The sequence below is a fragment of the Patella vulgata genome, chromosome 2 (assembly GCF_932274485.2).
Source record: "Patella vulgata chromosome 2, xgPatVulg1.2, whole genome shotgun sequence".
In the NCBI taxonomy this organism is placed as follows: Eukaryota; Metazoa; Mollusca; class Gastropoda; family Patellidae; genus Patella; species Patella vulgata.
In genome coordinates this window covers 78,690,159-78,711,092 of record NC_065880.2, presented here as the reverse complement: position 1 = coordinate 78,711,092, position 20,934 = coordinate 78,690,159, and the positions used below count along the sequence as shown (strand labels likewise).

Here is a 20,934-nt window from a genome sequence, read left to right as displayed (position 1 = left end):
GGAAAAGTTTTTCCAACCAGCGATATTTTTCACAGGTATTGTTTTTCTTGGCCTAACAAGTATTAATTACTAGCAGGATACCCGGCTTCGCTCGGGGGTCATAACTCCGAAACCGGAAGTGGTAGAATAACGCCACCTGGCCTATGTTACTCCCCGGTCCGAGCTACCCCTATACCCCAAATTCCAGACTCGGGGCAGACCTAGTGTAGCCGCCAACCCCGAACAGACAGACAGACAGACAAACGACAGTCACAAATATATATATAGATGTTTTGGTTGTGTAAGAATACATAAGTTTATTATATATTTATAAACCTATGTAAAATTAATAAAGGTACTTGTTGTGAAATAACATGGATTTCTTACATCTCCTTGTAATCATATTACATGTCAGTATTTTTGAGAATGTTTTTCAAACTTTTTGAGCTTGTTCAAATAATCATAGGCCTGAATCTAATCAAAATGTTGAGCATCAATTATTTGCAGAGTTATTGCCCCTGTTATCTAAACCTTGTAGTCACTCTACAGGACCACCCGATTAGATTTTATTACATACTTCGAGAAGGTGTTTGTTGAGTAATAAAACCTTCTAGTAGTTTATCGAGGGCTGGCCGTTCTTACCGCACGGTACAAATATTATCACCACTAGAAGCAACAAATTCCAGAACAAGCCAGAACTCATACCAAAATGGCCGCTTTATACAAATGAGTATTTAGGGGAATACTAAACCCGAACCCTAACCCTAACCATTTTAAGAGAAGTAAAAACTAAATTAGACCCAAGTTCAGTCTTTTAAAAAGGAATAGGGTTCGGGTTAGTTATCCCCAAAATTCTCATTTATATAAAGCGGCCATTTTGGACTCCGGAAGCACCCAAACGTCGATAAACTACTAGAAGGTTTTATTTGTACCGTGCGGTAAGGACGGCCAGCCCTCGATAAACTACTAGAAGGTTTTATTACTCAACAAATACCTTCTCGAAGTATGTAATAAAATCTAATCGGGTGACAGGACAGCATTTTTTAGAAAATTTCCTGGAATTGTTTGACAAGTACAGGTAATAAGGATGAAATTTATGGAGTCCCACATCTAAAGATCTAGAGTAGAAACTGCTACCTTCCACACTGCCTTTAGATCTTGGTACATGTAAATATTGACTACCCCAGTTCCTTGAAGAAAATTAGAGAAAAGTGATATATTAATACTGGTACATCCCTGAACGGACTGAAACAGCGGTTCCTTAGACTCCCACAAACCACCTGAGATATGGGAATAGCCTTCCGTATTATAGCACCGCTATTCGTGCGTCACAGCTGTGCACATGATTGGATGGACTAAGAGCTAAAGGGTTAAAATCAAAATATGAAATTACAGTTATTTGAATAAGATAACCTATTATTATCTCTGTTATCATCATTAGACTTTAAACCATCTTTTTGTGGTGCTGTATTAGTTACTTTTATATCAATTATATATAACCCATCTGTTTGGGTTGTCATACAAAATGGGGAAGGAGAAAAATAGAGGTTTGAAAGATGACAAAGATATCCAGATTATTTATATTCCAGTGATAAAACAAAAACGACCAAAGTTTCGATGGCTAGAAATCATTTCCTTGCTCTTATTGTTTGTGATATGTATATGGATGTTTAAGCCAGTTCTTGTTGAGAAAATAGTGAATCATTGGTTAAAGACAACGAAGGACAAAGTTGATCTATCAGCAGCAGACACCTGCACCATTGATAGATCCAGCAGATTTGATTGTTATCCAGAGAAAAGTCTTCCAACTCAATCAGAATGTGATTCAAGAAAATGTTGTTATGATGCACAAGATACTGGTGGAGATCCAGTCTGTTTTTATCCAACAAATTATGAAGGATATCGTGTAACTAGTAAGATAGAAACATCAACAGGTATTAATATTATGTTAAATAGAACAAATCAGTCTTTCCAACCTAAAGACGTAAATCAGTTAATAATGGAAGTAACGTATGAAACACCAACTAGACTCAGAATTAGGGTAAGTTTCATTTTAATTTTTGAGAGTGACAACCTAAAAAAAGCTAGGTCAGGAGGGGTTGGGTGAAGTGAAATGAAATGGGGTTTAACGTCCTACTGTTCTGCTCCTAAACTGGGCTACAGTGTGCTATGAGGGAAATTTTGCCCGGGCAGCGGCGCTACGGCCTACTCTTATATCGAATTCCAACTGCCAGGAGATCTTTTACATGCACGCCAATGTGTACACGGGACCTCAGGAGAAAGTTCCTCGGGATTTTAAGGAGCCATGCATTTCCCCTTGTCAGTGGTGCAGGGTGAAAACCTGACCTTTGACAGGTGGAATTCGAAATAAGAGTCAGACTGTTGCGCAGCTTTCCAAGCAAACTTTCCCTCATAGCACATTATATGGTGTATGCTCTTCTTCATTAGCCCAGTCGGTGCAAAAAACTAGGATAATAAACTCCATTATATTACATAACGTTGTGTTATCTGTTCTCTCAGATAATCCAACCTCATGGGTTTTCTCCGGGTCCTCTGGTTTCCTCCCACTGCTAAAGACCCCTATGCGCAAGCTAATTATTGAAATAAAATTGAACCATGTGTTAGTCCCGAAATGACCCAGTTTTTGTCGAGTGGACGTTAAACCCCATTTCTCTCTCTCTCTCTCTTTCAGATAACCAATGGTGATCCTAAAGTTAAGAGATGGGAAGTACCATTAGATATAACCCGAGATAAACCTGGATCGGGTGATCAACCTCTTTATAAAGTTGTTGTATCAGATGTTGGTTCTCCATTTTCATTTTCTGTTAATAGAACAGCTACTGTTGGTTCAGAAGCTGTTACCTTGTAAGTTGATTAATCACAGATATATCACATAACTAAATACTGCCACCTTGTAAGTTAATGAAATAGATATCAGCCTATTACATACTTAAAATACTGTTAACTTATGAGTTGGTTTATCCCAGTGTGATTAATCACAGATATATCACATACTTTAAATACTGTTAACATATAAGTTGATGAAACATAGATATAGGCCAATTACATAGTTGAAATGTTATTAACTTATAAGTTGATTAATCACAGATATATCACATACTTTAAATGCTTTCAACTTGTAAGTTGATTATTCACAGATATATCACATACTTCAAATACTGTTAACTTATAAGTTGATTAATCACAGATATATCACATACTTTAAATGCTGTTAACTTGTAAGTTGATTAACCACAGATATATCACATATTTTAAATGCTGTGAACTTGTAAGTTGATTAATCACTAAGATTTGACAAACTTTAATATTGTTAAATTGTAAGTTGATTATTGATGTATATACCACATTGATCAAATAGTGTTAACATGTGATTACTCACAGATAGAGGTTTTCATTGGTCATTGGCTTCGTATTGCGTCCAATGGAAAGGCCCCCACCCACCCACCCCCCTACCCCAGCCCCCTACCCCAGCCACTACCCCAGCCACTAGCTACGGGTCTGCCATGTACCATATTTCCAATGACTGAAAGTTGAAATTCTAGGGTAGATTTTAGCTTTTAACCACCGAAACAACAATATCCCACAATTCTTTATTTTATGTCTTTGAGAAGTTTGAAAGGTGTGGTAGTAGACCAATAGATTAAATTTTTGAGAAAGAAGACCATAATTTGTTCATTTGAAGGGTGTGGTAGACCAATATATTATGAATGTGACATAAAATATATTATTTATTTGTGAAAAGGAACTATGATGTTTTGCTCGACAAATTTGAAGGGTGTGGTGTGGTAGACCAACAGATTTTAAATGTGACCAACAATCGATTCATATTTTGATGCATGATCATGTTCTGTCCTTAAAATATTGTTTATGATAATTGTATGACATTATAAACTGATTCATTAATTAATTGTCATTTCAGGTTACAGACAACTGGAGCATTTATTTTTGCTGATCAGTTTCTACAGTTGTCCTATTTTCTACCATCAAATTATATTTATGGTTTAGGAGAACATCGAGATACATTAGTACATAGTATGAACTGGACGAAATTCATCCTGTGGAACAATGATCAATCACCAAAGGTAACAATTATCAATCACTTGAGGCATCAATGATCAATCAATTAAGGTATCAATGTATCAATGATCAATCAATTAAGGTATCAATGATCAATCAATTAAGGTATCAATGATCAATGATCAATCAATTAAGGTATCAATGATCAATCACTTGAGGTATCAATGATCAATCACTTGAGGTATCAATGATCAATCACTTATGGTAACAAACTTCATCCATTGATAGCTGTTTATTGACTACCAACTCTATGTCAACACAGGAACCACAGTGGCTCAGTGAGTAAGATGCTGGCTCACATGTATTTCATTGAACATAATTGAATAGAAATTATAATATTTAAAAATTGAATGTAAACCAGTTTATATACATTAATTCATGCGTTTAGACCCTAGAACCGCTGTGGCTAGTGAGTAAGACGTTGGCTCGCTAACCAGGAGGCTTCAGATTTGCTCCTGGTGTTGCCTGAGAAAGGTCCTCAGAATTTTCTGATGTGGTTTCCCCTTGTCAATGATGCAAGGTAACCAGCAGAAAATCACCATGAACTTGCTCGGACAACACTGAGGCTATAGTTCCTTTAAAAACAATTTTAATGTCTATTTATGAAACTACTAACTGAATGACCATGGTATATAAATCATGATGAACTTTCTGGTCCAACACCACGGTTCCTTTAAAAACAATTTTAATACCTATATGAACAATCTCACTGAATAAATCACAATGAACTTTCTCCGCCAACACCGTGGCTCCATATATGGTCACTGTATACTAACTGAATGACCATGGTATATAAATTATCACCCTTTTGTTTTGTTTTGTGTAGGAAAATATGAATTTATATGGTGATCATCCATTTTATCTGATGATGGAAAATGGTGGAAACTCTCATGGTGTTTTTTTATTAAATAGTAATGCCATGGGTATGTATTGTATAATCAGGGAAAGTTTCAATATTTTCAACTTTCACATTCGTTATTCCCTTTCAATAATCAGATTATTTATGAATGTTTTGTTTGGGTTATATAATTGAAAATTTGGTGGTTTGAACCAAAACAGTGCACTATGGGAGATAACTCTTTACAATTTTGTTTTCAAAGGTCGTACTATAACCTGCTTGTACTTAAGGGCAAGGTAAAGTGACTGAAATGGGGGGTCCTCAAAAAATCATTCACAACACCTTTAGTGCCTTTTTTGGTGTCTAGACGTGCTTGAGATGATACTGAACAATAAAAAAATGGATGAAAATAAAAAAAAATGACTTTGGAATTTGTAACTTTGGAATATATGAAACAAATATACCATTCAGCACTGCGCAGCTTCAGGGTAAACAACCCAACATGGGAAATCACAAAGTCTCACAGAGATACCTGAATATATACACTACAACCATCAAGACTTCAAATTTTGAAAACTATCTTTGTTTTAGCACTCCACGTCCATATAATTAAACTTTTATTTTTCAAATATCCTCCATTTTTTTCAAGGGACTACTTTCAGACTTTTTGTATGGAGTACCATCATAAACATAATTTGGATTAAATGTTTCGGGTCTGTATGGAATATTGTAAATACTGCATCACAATTTCCTTGAAACTGCTTTTGGTTTTCAGCAATTTTTTATAATGAATACACATTGTTATCATTTGTATTACTTCTTAATCCACCCCTTGAAACTTTGTACCAGGAAGCATAAAGATGCACTGACAATTAAAGATTGAACATTTTTACTAAGTTTTACAGTAAAATAATTTGTTATAAATTTTATTCAATTTTTATTCATTTTACCTTGCCCTTAAACATGGATAAATATTGATGGTGTGATTTTTGGGCTGACTTGAATATTTGTTATAACATTTGTACTTGGGTGATTTGAAAGCAAAATAGAGTGCAAAGGGAGACAACTCTTTCCAATTTTATTTTTTCGGAGGTTCTACTACAACCTGCACCTGCTATAACACGAAGAACTATTAATGGTGTGCATTTTTATAATCAGATTATTTATAAATGTTTTGTTTGGGTTAAATAGTTGAACATTTCTTATAACATTTGTACTTGGGTGATTTGAAAGCAAAATAGTGTGCCAAGGGAGATAACTCTTTCCAATTTTGTTTTTCAGAGGTTATATTACAACCAGCTCCTGCTATAACATGGAGAACTATTGGTGGTGTCATAGATTTATACATGTTCCTTGGTCCTAGTCCTAATGATGTCATACAGCAATACACAGAGGTCATAGGTCGTACTTTCATGCCACCATATTGGAGTCTAGGATTCCATGTATGTAGGTGGGGTTATAAAACAGCCAATAGAACAATGGAAATAGTTGAGAGAATTAGAAGATATGGAATTCCACAGGTACAACTACATTTTGATATGATACGTAAAAAATGACAACGAAATGTATAAACCTTTCAATCAAGAACATTAGGGATGGACCTCCTTTAATAGACAGCAAAACCAAGTCAAGAATCTTAATTATATTATAAAAGGAAATGTCACCATAACTTGAGTAAATATTACATACTAGCTTAGTATAGTTTAATGGTGTTGAATTAATATCCACTGGGGGGGGGGGGGGGGTGTTGGATGGCGGAATGGTTAGCAAGTGCACGTTGTATCATAAGGTCTGTCATTGAGTCAACTGGCGTGGTTTCCATTCCCCGGTTGTACGTGACAAGGAGTAGGGTCGCTTGTCCAACCTCGTGGGTTTTCTCAGGGTCCTCTGGTTTCCTCCCACTGCTAAAGACCCGATATGACCTAGTCTGCGTCGCGTGGACGTTAAATCCCATTTCTCTCTCTCTCTCTCTTAATATCCACTTCTTCCACTACAATTTTTAAAAGAAAATGTTAAGCATGAGCAAAACCCAGTCAAGAATCTTATCAGAGTCAAGACCAACATAAATGTGTTTTTCTTTTTTGACTTGGAACAAGATATATATGTTGATAGAATGGTTTGTATTACCCTGCCAATGATCTGCCAATAAATAAATGCACATGAAGAATTTTATTGTACTATACTGATATTTGAATTATATTGGGTTTCTTTTAGGATACTCAGTGGAATGACTTAGATTATATGGATCATAATAGAGATTTTACAACTGGTATTTCTACATTTGGTAATCAAACAAGTTTAGTAGAAGAACTACACAGACTAGGCATGCACTATATGATGATTGTAGTAAGTTGGACCAAATCAGCTTAAAAACATTAAACTAGAGTAGCCAACATCTTTCAGTCCCCTTTCTAATGAATATTAAATAAACTTAAATCTCATTTTGTCTTCCTTATTCAGTAAATTGAATGACTACTCTGTATGTATTTGGCCATTGATTCATTATTTTAAATTGATAACTATATGTGGGGAGAGTGTGTTTGGCTGGGGATTATTCAATGAATTGAGGTCCTACTGTTTTGCTCCAACTGAGCTAATGAAGTCGGCCAAAGGCCATACAGAGTGCTACGAGGGAATTTTTTTCCAGACAGTGGCACTATTCCAACTGCAGAGAGATCTTTTACGTGCATGCCAATGTGTACATGAGACCTCAGTTTTTCATCCCATCCAAAATGACTAGATAGCTGTCCTTGTCATTTGGCATAGGTGATGAAGCTGTTAACATTTAAGAAATTGAACAGTATTGTTAATGTGTCAAACCATTATAATGTCGGAATAGAATTGGCAAACTAGTTTGTGGTCCAATACAATTTGGTTAAAAAAATTTGGTAGTAAAATATTTGCTCTCCAACTTTTCATATTCTGGCAAGTTTAGGTAGTACCAAAACAACAATGGGGCCTAGTGGGGAACCTTACTCAGTAAGTTAAAGCGTTCAGGCTGCTGTCATTCCAGATAAAATAAGCATTTTTTTTACAATGCCCTCATTGATATTTTCATTTATCAATAAGAGATGGGTTGCATGGGGTCCCTACAGGTAAAAGGTCCCATGACACCCTAAGGTTAATGCTACCCTGAGCTTAGATGAAGACGAAGCCAGTAGTACATTCCTGGGTGTAATGTACACACCAATCAGATATTGTTAATTTTATATTTATTACAGGATCCCGGTATAAGTAATTCAGCTGGACCAGGTAATTATCTCTCCTATGATCTTGGTGTCAAGATGGATGTATTTATCAAAAATGCTTCCGGTCAACCACTTATTGGAGTTGTAAGTTATTATTACTGTATTTCGCCGTATTTATTGGAGTTGTAAGTTATTATTTCTGTATGTCGCCATATTTATTAGAGTTGTAAGTTATTATTACTGTATGTCACCATATTTATTAGAGTTTTAAGTTACTATTACTGTACGTCGCCATATTTATTGGAGTTGTAAGTTATAATTACTGTATGTTGCCATACTTATTGGAGTTGTAAGTTATAATTACAGTATGTTGGCTTACTTATTGAAGTTGTAAGTTATTATTACTGTATGTCGCCATACCTATTGGAGTTGTAAGTTATTATTACTGTATGTCGCCATTCTATGGGACTCCAGTTCAACCCATAATCACCAGATGATTGCCGTGAATATGGTTGCAGTTGTTTATTTCACTTACATCAGACAACATAATCAATTGCTAATATCTCCCTTCCAGGGGAACCAGGTTCAGTACCTAATTATCAGATGAATAGATCGACATAATGTGCACCCCTGCCCCGAACCTGCAACTGTTGATTTTGCTGTTGTCCCCATTCTAGAGGAATCAGTTTCCGGACATAATCATCAGATGATTAAATATTCTGTTAAAGGGACACAATCGTGTCGATATCTTTGTTTATTTCACTTATATATCAGATAATGCACTAATGTCTAATGCATTTTATAGTTTAACAAGAAGAAATCGGTTTAGTAGTCGCTGAGTTAGAAGTATTTTTGCACTAATATTCCCCTGCACCTCCAATTTGCTAACTCACGTGGTAGAACCCTAGCTTGCAGACATTTTGGGTCATAGCCTTTGAAGTTAATAGGTTATTATCCAGCATGTACAAATTTTAAAATGCAAAAAGATTCTGTGTTCTCTCTTCTCTTTTGTTAATTTTTCCTTCGATATTTATTTGTCAGACCGACGATTATTTTTCACTGATAAGACTATTTTTTACTGATCATTAGGGTGTTGGGGCCATGTAATCATAGCAATACTGACATACTAATAAAATGGAAAAACCCATCGTAATAGAGTTTTGACATGATGATCCTTTAAGATTTAGAGAAATTTTCAATTAATTAATTAATCATTTTAGACATCTATCTAAAGATGTTCTAGACTGTAAAATGAACTTAAATTTTTCAGGTTTGGCCAGGACCTGTAGTATTTCCTGATTTTACACATCCTAAAAGTCAAGAATACTGGACGGCCATAGCTGCTGATTTTCATAAATCGGTCTCTTTTGATGGAATGTGGATTGTAAGTATACTTAAAATAATAAACTCTGAAGACTTGGGATCTGGGTCCAGAATACTTAAAGGGGAGGTATTCTCGTTGTATGTTTTATAACACACATGTAAAGAAGTAGAAAACACTAATTCATCGTCATTCTGGAAAACTTTATTAAATATAAAATGAATATTTTGTATTCGTTTATGATGTTTTCATGGCATTGCGGCTTGTCATGAATCATAAGCCTGTTACTCGACATCAACACCCTTTAAATGGTTTACTGGATGTTAGAGTCGCACCAAAGAAGAGTAGACAATAGATTGTCATTAAGGAAACAGATTTCTGTTATTCTTTAAAAAGGCTATATTCAAGAGCTTTCTTTAGGTCGTAAATGTTATATAAATTAATTTATAGACATTTATTAACATGACAAGACCATAATCAACTTTCGATGCCATCGGATGGCTCCAATTTTAAGTAGATTAGAACGGTTCAGCCATTTAATGATTTATATTAAAAATGGAGAAGCGATGCTAAGACTCAAATAACCAGCACTATGGTTACGATAATAAACAATCAATGCACACACCTGGTCAAAACTACAAACGGTGATTATTTCCCTCAGCATATTCAAATATTCATTTTACATTATCTTAGAACTATTACATCAAGAGCGTTAAACCCCATTTCATTTCATTTTTATTAAAGCAAGAATGGCGAATTCTTTATCTAATTCTTATATAAATGAAAATGAAATGAAATGGGGTTTAACGTCCTACTGTTTTGCTCCGAACTGGGATAATGAAGACGGGCATACGCCATACAGTGTGCTATGAGTGAAATTTTGCCCGAACAGCGCACTACTCTTATATCAAATTCCAACTGTCAACGGATCTTTTACATGCACGCCAATGTGTACATGGGACCTCATTTTTTTGTCCCATCAAAACGACTAGACAGCTGTTCTTTCAGGCCCTCCATCCTGCATCCCTGACAAGGGGGGAATCGAACACCGGACCTGCTTGCCAGCCAGCGTTTTACCCACTTAGCCACTATGCCCCGCCGCACTCCTCTAAAGCTTACACAATGTATCTTTAAGTATTTGTAGGCCTATGATATGTGATAATTCCAGGATATGAATGAAGTTTCTAATTTTGTATCTGGTTCAACATCAGGATGTCCTTCTGACTCACATTTTGAGGAACCTCCTTATATACCAAGTAATTTTATAATGACCTATTACAATAATCTGATTATATATACCAAGTAATTTACATTTTATAACCTATTGCAATAATCTTTTACAGCACTGAAAGTTAATTTAATTGTAATTTAAATTTGAATAAGATATCTTGAGATACATAGGATATTACAGAGAAGGGTAGAGACACTGGATCAGACACGTAAAGTGTTGTTTGATCATTCAGATGGTACAATAAACCAAGAGTCACCATTTTGTACTCATGTATGTTAATGTAAAATAGTTTTAAGCAATTGGGCGGGGGGGTCTAGTGGTTTAACAAGATCTGCCATTGAGTCAAGTAGCGTGGTTTCGATTCCCCGCTTGTACATGACAAGGAGTAGGGTCAAATGTCCAACCTTGTGGGTTTTCTCCGGGTCGCCTGGTTTCCTCTCACAGCTAAATCCCTACGCGCAAGCAAATTATTGAAGTAAAATTGAACCATATGTTAGTCCCGGAATAACATACAGTTCAATTTTAGTTCAATAATTCGCTTGTGCGTAGGGGTCTTGAGCAGTGTGAAGGAAACCAGAAGAACTTGAGAAAACCCACAAAGTTGGACAGGCGATCCTACTCCTTGTCACATACAAGCGGAGAATCGAAAAATCGCGACTTGAATCAGTGACAGACCGCATGATCTAACATAAATGAGTTTGGGTTTTTTTCTGTGTACAGATGTATCTGGAGGTAAATTAATCTATAGAACTATGTGTATGACAGCTCAACAATATACATCAATACAATATAATCTACATACATTATATGGTTTACTGGAAACAAAAGCTTCACATCAGTAAGTTACATCATACTTTACTAAGTCAAGGATTTTCTGACAAGAAACATTGACTAGTCGTATGGATGGGATGGAAAACTGAGGTCCGATGTCCACATTGGCGTGCACGTGACTAATTAGCATTGTCCAATCAGAGGTCGTGGCACATAACACACTGTAAACAAATATGGCGGCCTCCATAGAAAAAGAAATAGACAAGTTTACAGCATTTGTTGATCAACCATGATTTCCAGCAACCTTGACATTGATAGAATCTTGAACTTTGCAACTCGATTGTCACATGTAGACATTTTAGCTAGAGGCGCGAGACTTGATAATCGTAACTATATTTTTAACGAAGGAATCTGATAGGATCACAAGCTGTGCTTATACCCAATCGAAATTAGTGCTAAAGTATGCGGGGTATTACGTGAAGGGCTTGATAAGACGTACGTAGTTAGGGCGAGATCAAGCCTTCTATTGAAGATGGGTGTCCCCCATACAGCACTATAAATATAGTATGGTATATATGTCTTTAACCTCCTGTAAACTCCTCAAGTTTTACATGTCCATCTGTTTACTTCAGGGCTTTGACAACAATTCTTGGAAAGAGATCCTTAGTAATATCGAGATCAACATTTGCAGGCCAGGGTCATTATGGAGGCCATTGGACTGGAGATAATCTGTCAACTTATTATGATATGTATAAATCTATATCTGGTAAGTAATGGAAAGAGGCATTGCCGCTTCAAAGATCGGCTAGAAAATTGTCTATACCAGGCTCTGGTCAATTTGTTCACTTATTAATTCAGGAGGCACCATACAACTCTTTCCGAGTTTGATTCATCAAGTATATTGTTAACTGACAAGAGATTAATGCGAAAGAAGATAATATTATCTTAAAAGGATGTATACGGAATAATAAAATCGCTAAAAATAACGAGTGGCTTACTGCCTTACTTTATTATCACAGGGGTGCACTGCGCCGCTACTAATCAGCTAGTATGCCACGTTTGTCACTTCCGTTATGGGTTGATCGTCTATGATCATTTTGTTTACCAACTTTGAGACAGATTTGCCCATTGAGAGCGCACATATAGATGCTTTGCTAATGTTATGATAATGCCAGTAATCGAAGCTATTGGATTTTCTGGTGTATCTTTAATACTCAATTTTTAAAAAAAATATCTTGTATTGGTAGTCTTTTTTTATAGATTCTCTTACATTTATTTATTTGAATTTTCTTTTGTCATGCAGTGCATTCTTTTACTCATGCCAGGAAATAGTGCGTTTTGTTATATCTGACAAAATGAAGTGAAATGGGTTTTGCGTCCTACTGTTTTGCTCCAACTGGACTATTGAAGACAGGCACGCGCAATACAGTGTGCTATGAGGGAAATTTTCCAACTGGCAAGAGATCTTTATATATATTTCTATTATCAATCTATAGCAATACTTAGTATGAATATGTTTGGTGTAACTATGGTTGGGGCTGATATCTGTGGATTTAGTGGAGCTACTACAAAACAACTGTGTCAAAGATGGCATCAACTTGGAGCATTTTATACCTTTTCCAGAAATCACAATTCAATAAATCGGCCGGTAAATTAATTGTTTATTAGTTTGATGGTTTTGTTTACTTTCTAACTTATTTTAGGTTAGTTTTGAATAAAGATTTATTTTGTAAGAGCTAAATCTGCCTATTAGATGTCTTTTTTTAACATCAAATGTTATATAAATTATTGATTAGAGATTTATTCATATGTCAAGCCCATAATCAGTTATCTAGAACATCGGATGATCCTGATTTATAATGGATTGAAACACAATTGCCATTTAATAATGTAATTTAAAAGTGGATAATCAAGACTTTGTTTATTATCGTAACAATGCTAGCAATGAAAATCGAGACAATGCTTATCAAAATTTTCAACATTCATAACTTCACTCAGAATAAAGTAATTTGATGGAAATGTTCTATAATGTATTCATTTCTTATCATATACTGATACAGATATCATATACAAATAATTATATCATATACAAATAATTATATCACACAAAAATTATAATATACGAATAAGTTTATCATACACAGATAATTATATCATACACAAATAAATATATCATACACAAATAAATATATCATACACAAATAATTATTTTAAAGGTTTTTTCGAAGTTTAAAATATATTTTAGCATATATTATGTACGATGAGAAATATTCTGCAAGTTGCAAATTATGAATTATATAATTATTATAGGATCAGGATCCAGGCGCATTTGGTCCTGCATTTGCAGAATCCACAAGAGAAGTATATTTAATACGATACAAACTTCTACCTTATCTTTATACTTTAATACATAAAAGTCATATGATGGGTGATACAGTTTTAAGGCCTTTATTCTTTGAGTAAGTACTTGTTTATTATTTATGATATCTAATTCTCAGAAATCGGATCACAGACCTTAAAGGAATATAATTTACTTCACAGTTACAGTAGATTATCCTGTGACTATATTCAGATTACCTGTTGAGATCATAGAAGTTAGGGCAATATAATTTACCACACAGTTGCAGTAGATTATCAATTGACTATACTGCTAGGCTTCCTTTTACCATCAGGCGTAGGTCTATTTTTACAAAGTAAAGAAAGGTCACCTGATTCTAATAAATCTGATCATAGACCTTAGAGCAATATTATTTAACCCACAAATACAGTAGATTATACCGTAAACTATATTGATAGACAGTATTTATGTGTTTGTTTATTCGATATGCAGATTTCCTACACTTGTTGACACATACAGTATTGATAGGCAGTTTCTATGGGGACCAGCTTTATTGATTTCACCTGCTTTAGACCTGGTAAATATCGACTGACAATCAATTTCTTTTCTCTTTTATTTTTTTTTTATTAATGTACTGTATGAATTCCCCCCCCCCCCCAAAAAAAAAAACCTAAACAAAACAAGCATATACTATAAAACCTACTAAAGGCATTACGTATCTGTTGATGGTTATCAAAAGACTGAAACCATACACTTCCATGTAATTTTTCCAAGCAAAAATGTAATTGTTATAGGATCCAAATACAGTAGAAGCTTATATACCTGTGGTTATTGTAGCTTAAATATCTTTGGGTTATTGTAGCTTATATACAGTAGATATACTTGTTGGTCATTGTAGGATCAATATACAGTAGAAGTGTAGATACCTGTTAGTTATTGTAGGATCAATATACATACGTGTTGGTTATCGTAGGTTCAATATACAGTAAATCGAGTTCCGACCAACCATTTTAACGTCAATTTTACATAAAAATAGCGTCATGGTGTTATATGGGCTGTTGGTTATCGTAGGTTCAATACACAGTAAATCGAGTTCCGACCAACCATTTTAACGTAAAGTTTACATAAAAATAGCGCCATAATGTTATATGGGCTGTTTCTTATTGTAGGTTCAATAAACATGTTCAGTAAACCGACCAACCATTTTGACGTAAAGTTTACGTAAAAATAGCGTCATGTTGTTATATGGGCTGTTGGTAATTGTAGGATCAATATACAGTAGAAGCTTATATACCTGTTGGTTATTGGTATGATTATTATACTGGAGAAAGAATTATTGGTACAGGTGATAGAATAAATTTTACCACACCATTAGATAAAATAAACCTACATATACGTGGCGGCTATATTTTACCTGCTCGACGATCTGGTCTAACTACAACAGAAAGGTAAACGATATAATATCAAACCTATTCAGATAATTATGTATCTGATGATGGTCAGCTAAAGACTGAATCAAATGAAAATGAAATGGGGTTTAACGTCCTACTTTTCTTTAGCATCCAGGCTAATGAAGATGGGCATTAGTCAGGCAGTGTACCCAGTGCCGGAAAGTACAGATATTTTGTGTTCACCGATAAGAAGAAGAAAGTTAAATTTAACAACAGAAAATTTATTTTAAAAAAAAATCAAATCCAATTTTTTTTACAGTAGTGTTATTACTACAAGATTACAGTACCTAGATTACAACTTTTTTTTTATTTTATATTTTTGTAGCCTGGGTTGTTCTTGGCTGGCCCTAAGGCACGTGCCTTATTTGCCCCATGGTTAATCCGGCATTGAGTGTACCACGAGGTATATGTTACTTGAAAAGTGGCGCTTGCGTCTATTCTACATCACATTCCATCTTGCACGCAGTATCTTTGGTTTATGTCCTATCCAAATGACTAGCCATTGTTCCTTACAAGGCTACTGTCCTCCACCACTTATAAGGGGAGACTTGAGGAACGTGATCAAATCCTAAATGTGGCGTTTGTAAAACATTTGTAAAGGTACTGATGGGAAGCGTCCACTAAATATTATGTTCTTTTTTTTAGCATAATGAGGATTCAAATTGCACCCACAGAAATTATTTTTAATCGGAAAATATAATATATCTCACACTTGTTTACAAAAAACACACAATAAATTAAATAAAGAGAGATTGTGTTGAATGTCCACCAAACATAATTACCAGTTGAGTCATTGATACATACGATAAGATCTAAAGCGCACTCGTTAGACCATGAGTATTTTTTTTTATATCACATTCATCTTTGTTTGGAGCCATGGTGGCTCTGTGAGTAAGGTGGTGGCTAAGTGAGTAAGGTGGTGGCTCATTGGGTGAGGTGGCGGCTCAGTGAGTAAGGCGGTCGCTCAGTGAGTAAGGTGGTGGCTCAGTGAGTAAGGTGGTGGCTCAGTGAGTAAGGTAGTGGCTCAGCGAGTAAGGTGGTGGTTCTGTGAGTAAGGTTGGCTCACTAACCAGGAGGTCACGGTTTTGTACATATACTATTCAAAAAAAGTAGGGGATATTTGATTTTTAAGTGTTATTAAAGTCACCTAATGAAACTGACGAAGAAACAAATGACAAAATGAAATGAAGTTCACATTCATCGATTTATTCCAAATGATCGTTAGACTAAGTAAGGCACAGACTGACCATTATAAGGGTAAAATGATACCCGGGGTCAAACAGCAAAGTTACCACAGCATCACAACCAAGTCAGTAACGGGTAAATCCTCCTCTGTTTGCCAAACAAGCATTGATCCGACGTGGCATACTCCTAATGAGACGTCTAAGGTCATTTTGGTCCAGATTGTCCCATTCCTGTTGCAACGCAGCAGCAAGTTCTTGGACATTGGCAGGACGTTGTTGACGTTGACGTAACCTCTGTCCAAGCATGTCCCAGACATGCTCAATGGGGGAGAGGTCGGGACTCAGTGCTGGCCAAGGTAATGTGGTGATGTTCTGTTGTTGGAGGTAACCTGTAACGATCCTGGCCCTGTGACATCTTGCGTTGTCATCCTGGAAGATGAAACGACGGCCTTGACGTCGTGCGAACGGCACAACATGGACTGCCAAGATGTTGTCCCGGTAGTACTGGCCTGTAACACGCCCTGCAACAACATGTAAAGCCGTTCTTCCAGCAACAGTGATGCCTCCCCACACCATAACAGAACCACCCCCAAATCGATCATGTCTGATGACGTTAACGTCTTGGAAGCGCTCGTTTCGACGACGCCACACCCTCCTACGTCTGTCCAAAAAATCAACAGTGAACCTTGACTCATCTGAAAACATCACATTGCTCCAGCGTCGATTATCCCAGTGTTGACGATCCCTACACCAACGACGTCTTGCCTGAATGTGATGATCTCTCAAACAAGGGATCACGCGAGGACGTCGGGCGCGAAGGTGACCCCTATGCAGTCGATTCCGAATCGTCTGGCCACTCACTCTCACACCAGTGTCTGTTTGAAGACGAGCGCTGATCTGATTTGCTGTGATGACACGATTTCTCAAGGCCAAGGTACGGATAAATCAATCCTAGGCTTGAGTTGTCGCCCTTGGTCGACCTGAGCGTGGTCTGTCCTGTACAGATTGTGTATCACGGTATCTGGACCATAGCCTGCTTATGACAGACTGAGAAACATTCATCGTCCGCGCCACAACCGCCTGTGTTGTGCCGATCTGTAGCATGCCAAGGGCACGTAACCTTTCATTTTGGGTAAGCCGACGCATATCAAAAGTTGTTTTCTGGTCACTAAAACAATTAAACTGATGTTTCCACCCTGGAATTCAATGCCACAATGACTGTAACATTCAAAGTCAGAGTCGTGCAAATCTTGGGTTGGACCCCCATGATGATCCCAAGCATCACCTGCATTCCATGCGGTAGCTATTGGTGCGTTTGGGCGTCACATGTAACTGGAAATGTTTCTTCTGTTAGGTTCTATAGTGACTTTTTTCGTAGTCATTTGCATATTTTAGTATTATGCCCCCAAAATCAAATATCCCCTACTTTTTTTGAATAGTATATTTCAAATTTTACTTGAATTCAAAGCTGATGTACAAAATTCAAAATATGTGTAGTGTTGTGGTATAAAAGTATTGTGTTTTGTTTTTAATTTTAATGTAGTCGAGCGTATGATTTTGGGTTGATTGTAGCATTGGGTGTATTTGGTGAAGCTCGTGGTGATTTATTCTGGGATGATGGTGAAACTTTAGGTAAGTAAAAGAGAGAGGGAGAAATGGGGTTTAACGTCCACTCGACACCAACCAGGTCATTTCGGGACTAACACATGGTTCAATTTCATAATAAATAATTCGCTTGCGCGGAGGACCCGACATCCCTACTCCTTAGCACGTACACCCGGGGAATCGCAACCACGCCAATTGACTCATTGTCAGACCTTATGATACAGCGCGCACGTGCTAACCATTCGCCCCCCCACCCTCCTTTAGGTAAGTAAAGTATTTAGAAAATTTGAATGTCTGAACTTTTTCTTTTTACACTCATCATCGTCCAGTAGAATATCAGAATTTTGCTGCCAATAAATTATCAGAATACAATCTGTCCATACTGCATGACTTTTTATACTCCCACATTGAAATGTGGATGGTTAGATCGCTGCCAGTGAAGAGTATCTTTACCAGTAAGAAACTTTGAAATTCGCGGCAAATTCGCCGAATAAGGTAACATTGGCCTGGAGAAATAATGAATATGGCGATGCCTTGCCATCATTAAGAATGGAATGTGATTGCTTATGACAATATTGCCAAAGATATGAAAATATGCTTTCCTGGCGAATTTTAGGAGCATGTCCCTTATATTTGCAGCGGCCCAAGAACGACCAATTCGCCACCACGTGAGACCATCATTAACACTGTACAGACTTGAGAATCTTCTGAATACTTCAGCAGCGAATATAATCGTCTGATCTATTATAAATTTATGTTCATTGTTTTGCTCCAGAATTATTATCCTTGATTATGCCATAGTATCTTTTCATGTGTCAATAATACTTTACAATATGAGGAATAACTTTTAAATTTGATAATGATTCACTGTGCAACCCTTTATGGACTGATCAGGCCACTTGAAGAGAATACAAGACATTTGAGAAATAAAATGTAATCAACAGCTTTGTTATTTTTAGATACACATGAAAAGGGCCTATTTAATATGTTCACATTTTCGGCGGATCAGGTAAGGAATATTTCTATGGTTTATTATACTCAAAATAAATTATAACACGCAAATAAATAAAAAATAAAATGCCAGACTACATTTCTTTAATATATGTTTTCTTTTTATACGCCTACATTGAAATATGTGTTTGTATATTGTCGTAGCCCCCCCCCCCTCCTCAGCCCAAATGAGACTGGTCATCACTGTTCAGACCAGCACCTGCAGCCAGCAATGGGATTCCCAGATTTTAGTTTCTGTTTAATGAGGCCGTGCTACGAAGACTCTGGGGGCTACACCAAACCACTAATGCATGCGGCACTCTGATGATTACCCTTTGGTCCAATGTATGCCCCCCCCCCCCACACCCATCGACAAAATCATGGGTCCGGGCCTGCATATGGTTCAATATTATTTCAATAATTCGCTTGCGCGTAGGGTATTTATTAGTGGAATGAAACCGGGGGACCCGGAGAAAACCCACGATGTTGGACAGGCGAGCCCGCTCCTTGTCACGTACATCCGGGGAATCGATACCACGCTAGTTGACTCAATGACAGACCCTATGATACAGCGCGCACATGATAACCATTCAGAGGCTATAGTGTTGACATTATATTTTTCATGTGTAGGTGTTTTATTTTATAGAATGGTGTTTACACTAATCCCGAGTTTATAGGATATAAAGATGATCGAGAGTATTTAAATAATATAACAGTATTTGGTTTGGATAAACAACCATATGCGGTAACAGCTAATGGACAATCAACAACTTATCTTTATAATAAGCAATATAAGGTAAATTAAGTTAACTCACTAGGTTAGACTGTGAATAACTATAACTCATAGTGAAAGACTAATTCTCACTATTTATAACTTATAACAGGTTGAACTGTTAATAGTAAAAGGCTATTAGTTCAGTGTGAAAGACTAATACTCACTATATATAATTTAGGTTAAACTGTTAATAGTGAAAGGCTATTAGCTCATAGTGAAAGACTAATACTCACTGGATAACCTATAATATATCTTATAATAGTTAATAGTTATAACTCATAGTAAAAGGCTAGTACTAAGCGAACAAACTATTAAAACTTGAAACGTAACCTCGTGTTAGACCCCTCCCCCTAGTGAAAGACTCAATCTCACTAGAATAACTATTTATAACTTATAACGTAACCTCGTTTTCATACCGAGGAGTTGTGTGGGCACAGATCAGAAGAGTGGAACAAATCTACAGAGTGAACACGCCCTGTCTGTATAAAATATTTGTGGGATTAGATGTTCTTGGATCAAAATTTTCCTGGAACAACGTCAGTGTCAACCCAAATAATTTTATTTCTTTGGGACATCACAATTTGTGACCCAAATTGAAACTCGAGTGAAAAAATACAAGAAATGCTAAATTCAAATGGAACTATGTAATAATAATTCATAATTTGAAATGTTTTCTGGATTTACACATAAAATACAATATTACATTATTTTTATTTTCACAGGCTTTATACATAACCAACTTTCTCTTAACGTTATTAGAACCAATTAAGATAGCTTGGAAATTCAGTGATGAGTGAAACAAGTACCAGAAGAGATAGATAATTGTCCCAATAAAAAGATAATTGGTATTTTAAAGTATGAGTAACATATCACCAGTAGCATACAGATGTTTTTAGTCTGAAAGATAAAATATTTATTTTTCTGGTTTTATTTTATACACTTACTGGGGATATTTAACCAGAACAATTGTGATACTAATGTAATGTATGGATTTGATCAATTGTTAACTTACTAATAGTTATATTTGAAAAATTGTGAACGAATCTATGGATTTGATACATTGTGAACTAATGCATTGATTTGCTAAAATCAGAAATAACCTATGGATTTGATCAATTCACAACCAATCTATGGGATTGGTCAATTGTGAACGATTCTATGGATT

General features: G+C 36.0%; 1 protein-coding gene across 1 annotated transcript; it reads left to right on the top strand.

Annotated features, from left to right (window-relative positions):
- Window positions 1-3,747: 3,747 nt before the first annotated feature.
- LOC126812523 (lysosomal alpha-glucosidase) lies at window positions 3,748-20,661 on the top strand. Its single transcript, XM_056098383.1, has 18 exons — window positions 3,748-3,752; window positions 3,920-4,105; window positions 5,387-5,403; window positions 6,197-6,435; window positions 7,130-7,261; window positions 8,137-8,247; window positions 9,374-9,487; window positions 10,593-10,680; window positions 11,376-11,493; window positions 12,032-12,192; window positions 12,923-13,074; window positions 13,737-13,885; window positions 14,257-14,341; window positions 15,031-15,212; window positions 17,943-18,031; window positions 18,964-19,013; window positions 19,641-19,790; window positions 20,492-20,661. The coding sequence occupies exons 1-18, from the start codon at window positions 3,748-3,750 to the stop codon at window positions 20,564-20,566; spliced, it is 2,103 nt and encodes a 700-aa protein (XP_055954358.1). The 3' UTR covers window positions 20,567-20,661.
- The last annotated feature ends 273 nt before the right edge of the window (window positions 20,662-20,934 follow it).

Excerpts from the sequence above, each read along its gene's own strand:
- LOC126812523 (XM_056098383.1), top strand. Across the intron at positions 15,213-17,942 it reads GGTCTAACTACAACAGAAAG|TCGAGCGTATGATTTTGGGT; the intron begins GTAAACGATATA and ends ATTTTAATGTAG. Across the intron at positions 19,791-20,491 it reads TTTATAATAAGCAATATAAG|GCTTTATACATAACCAACTT; the intron begins GTAAATTAAGTT and ends TTATTTTCACAG.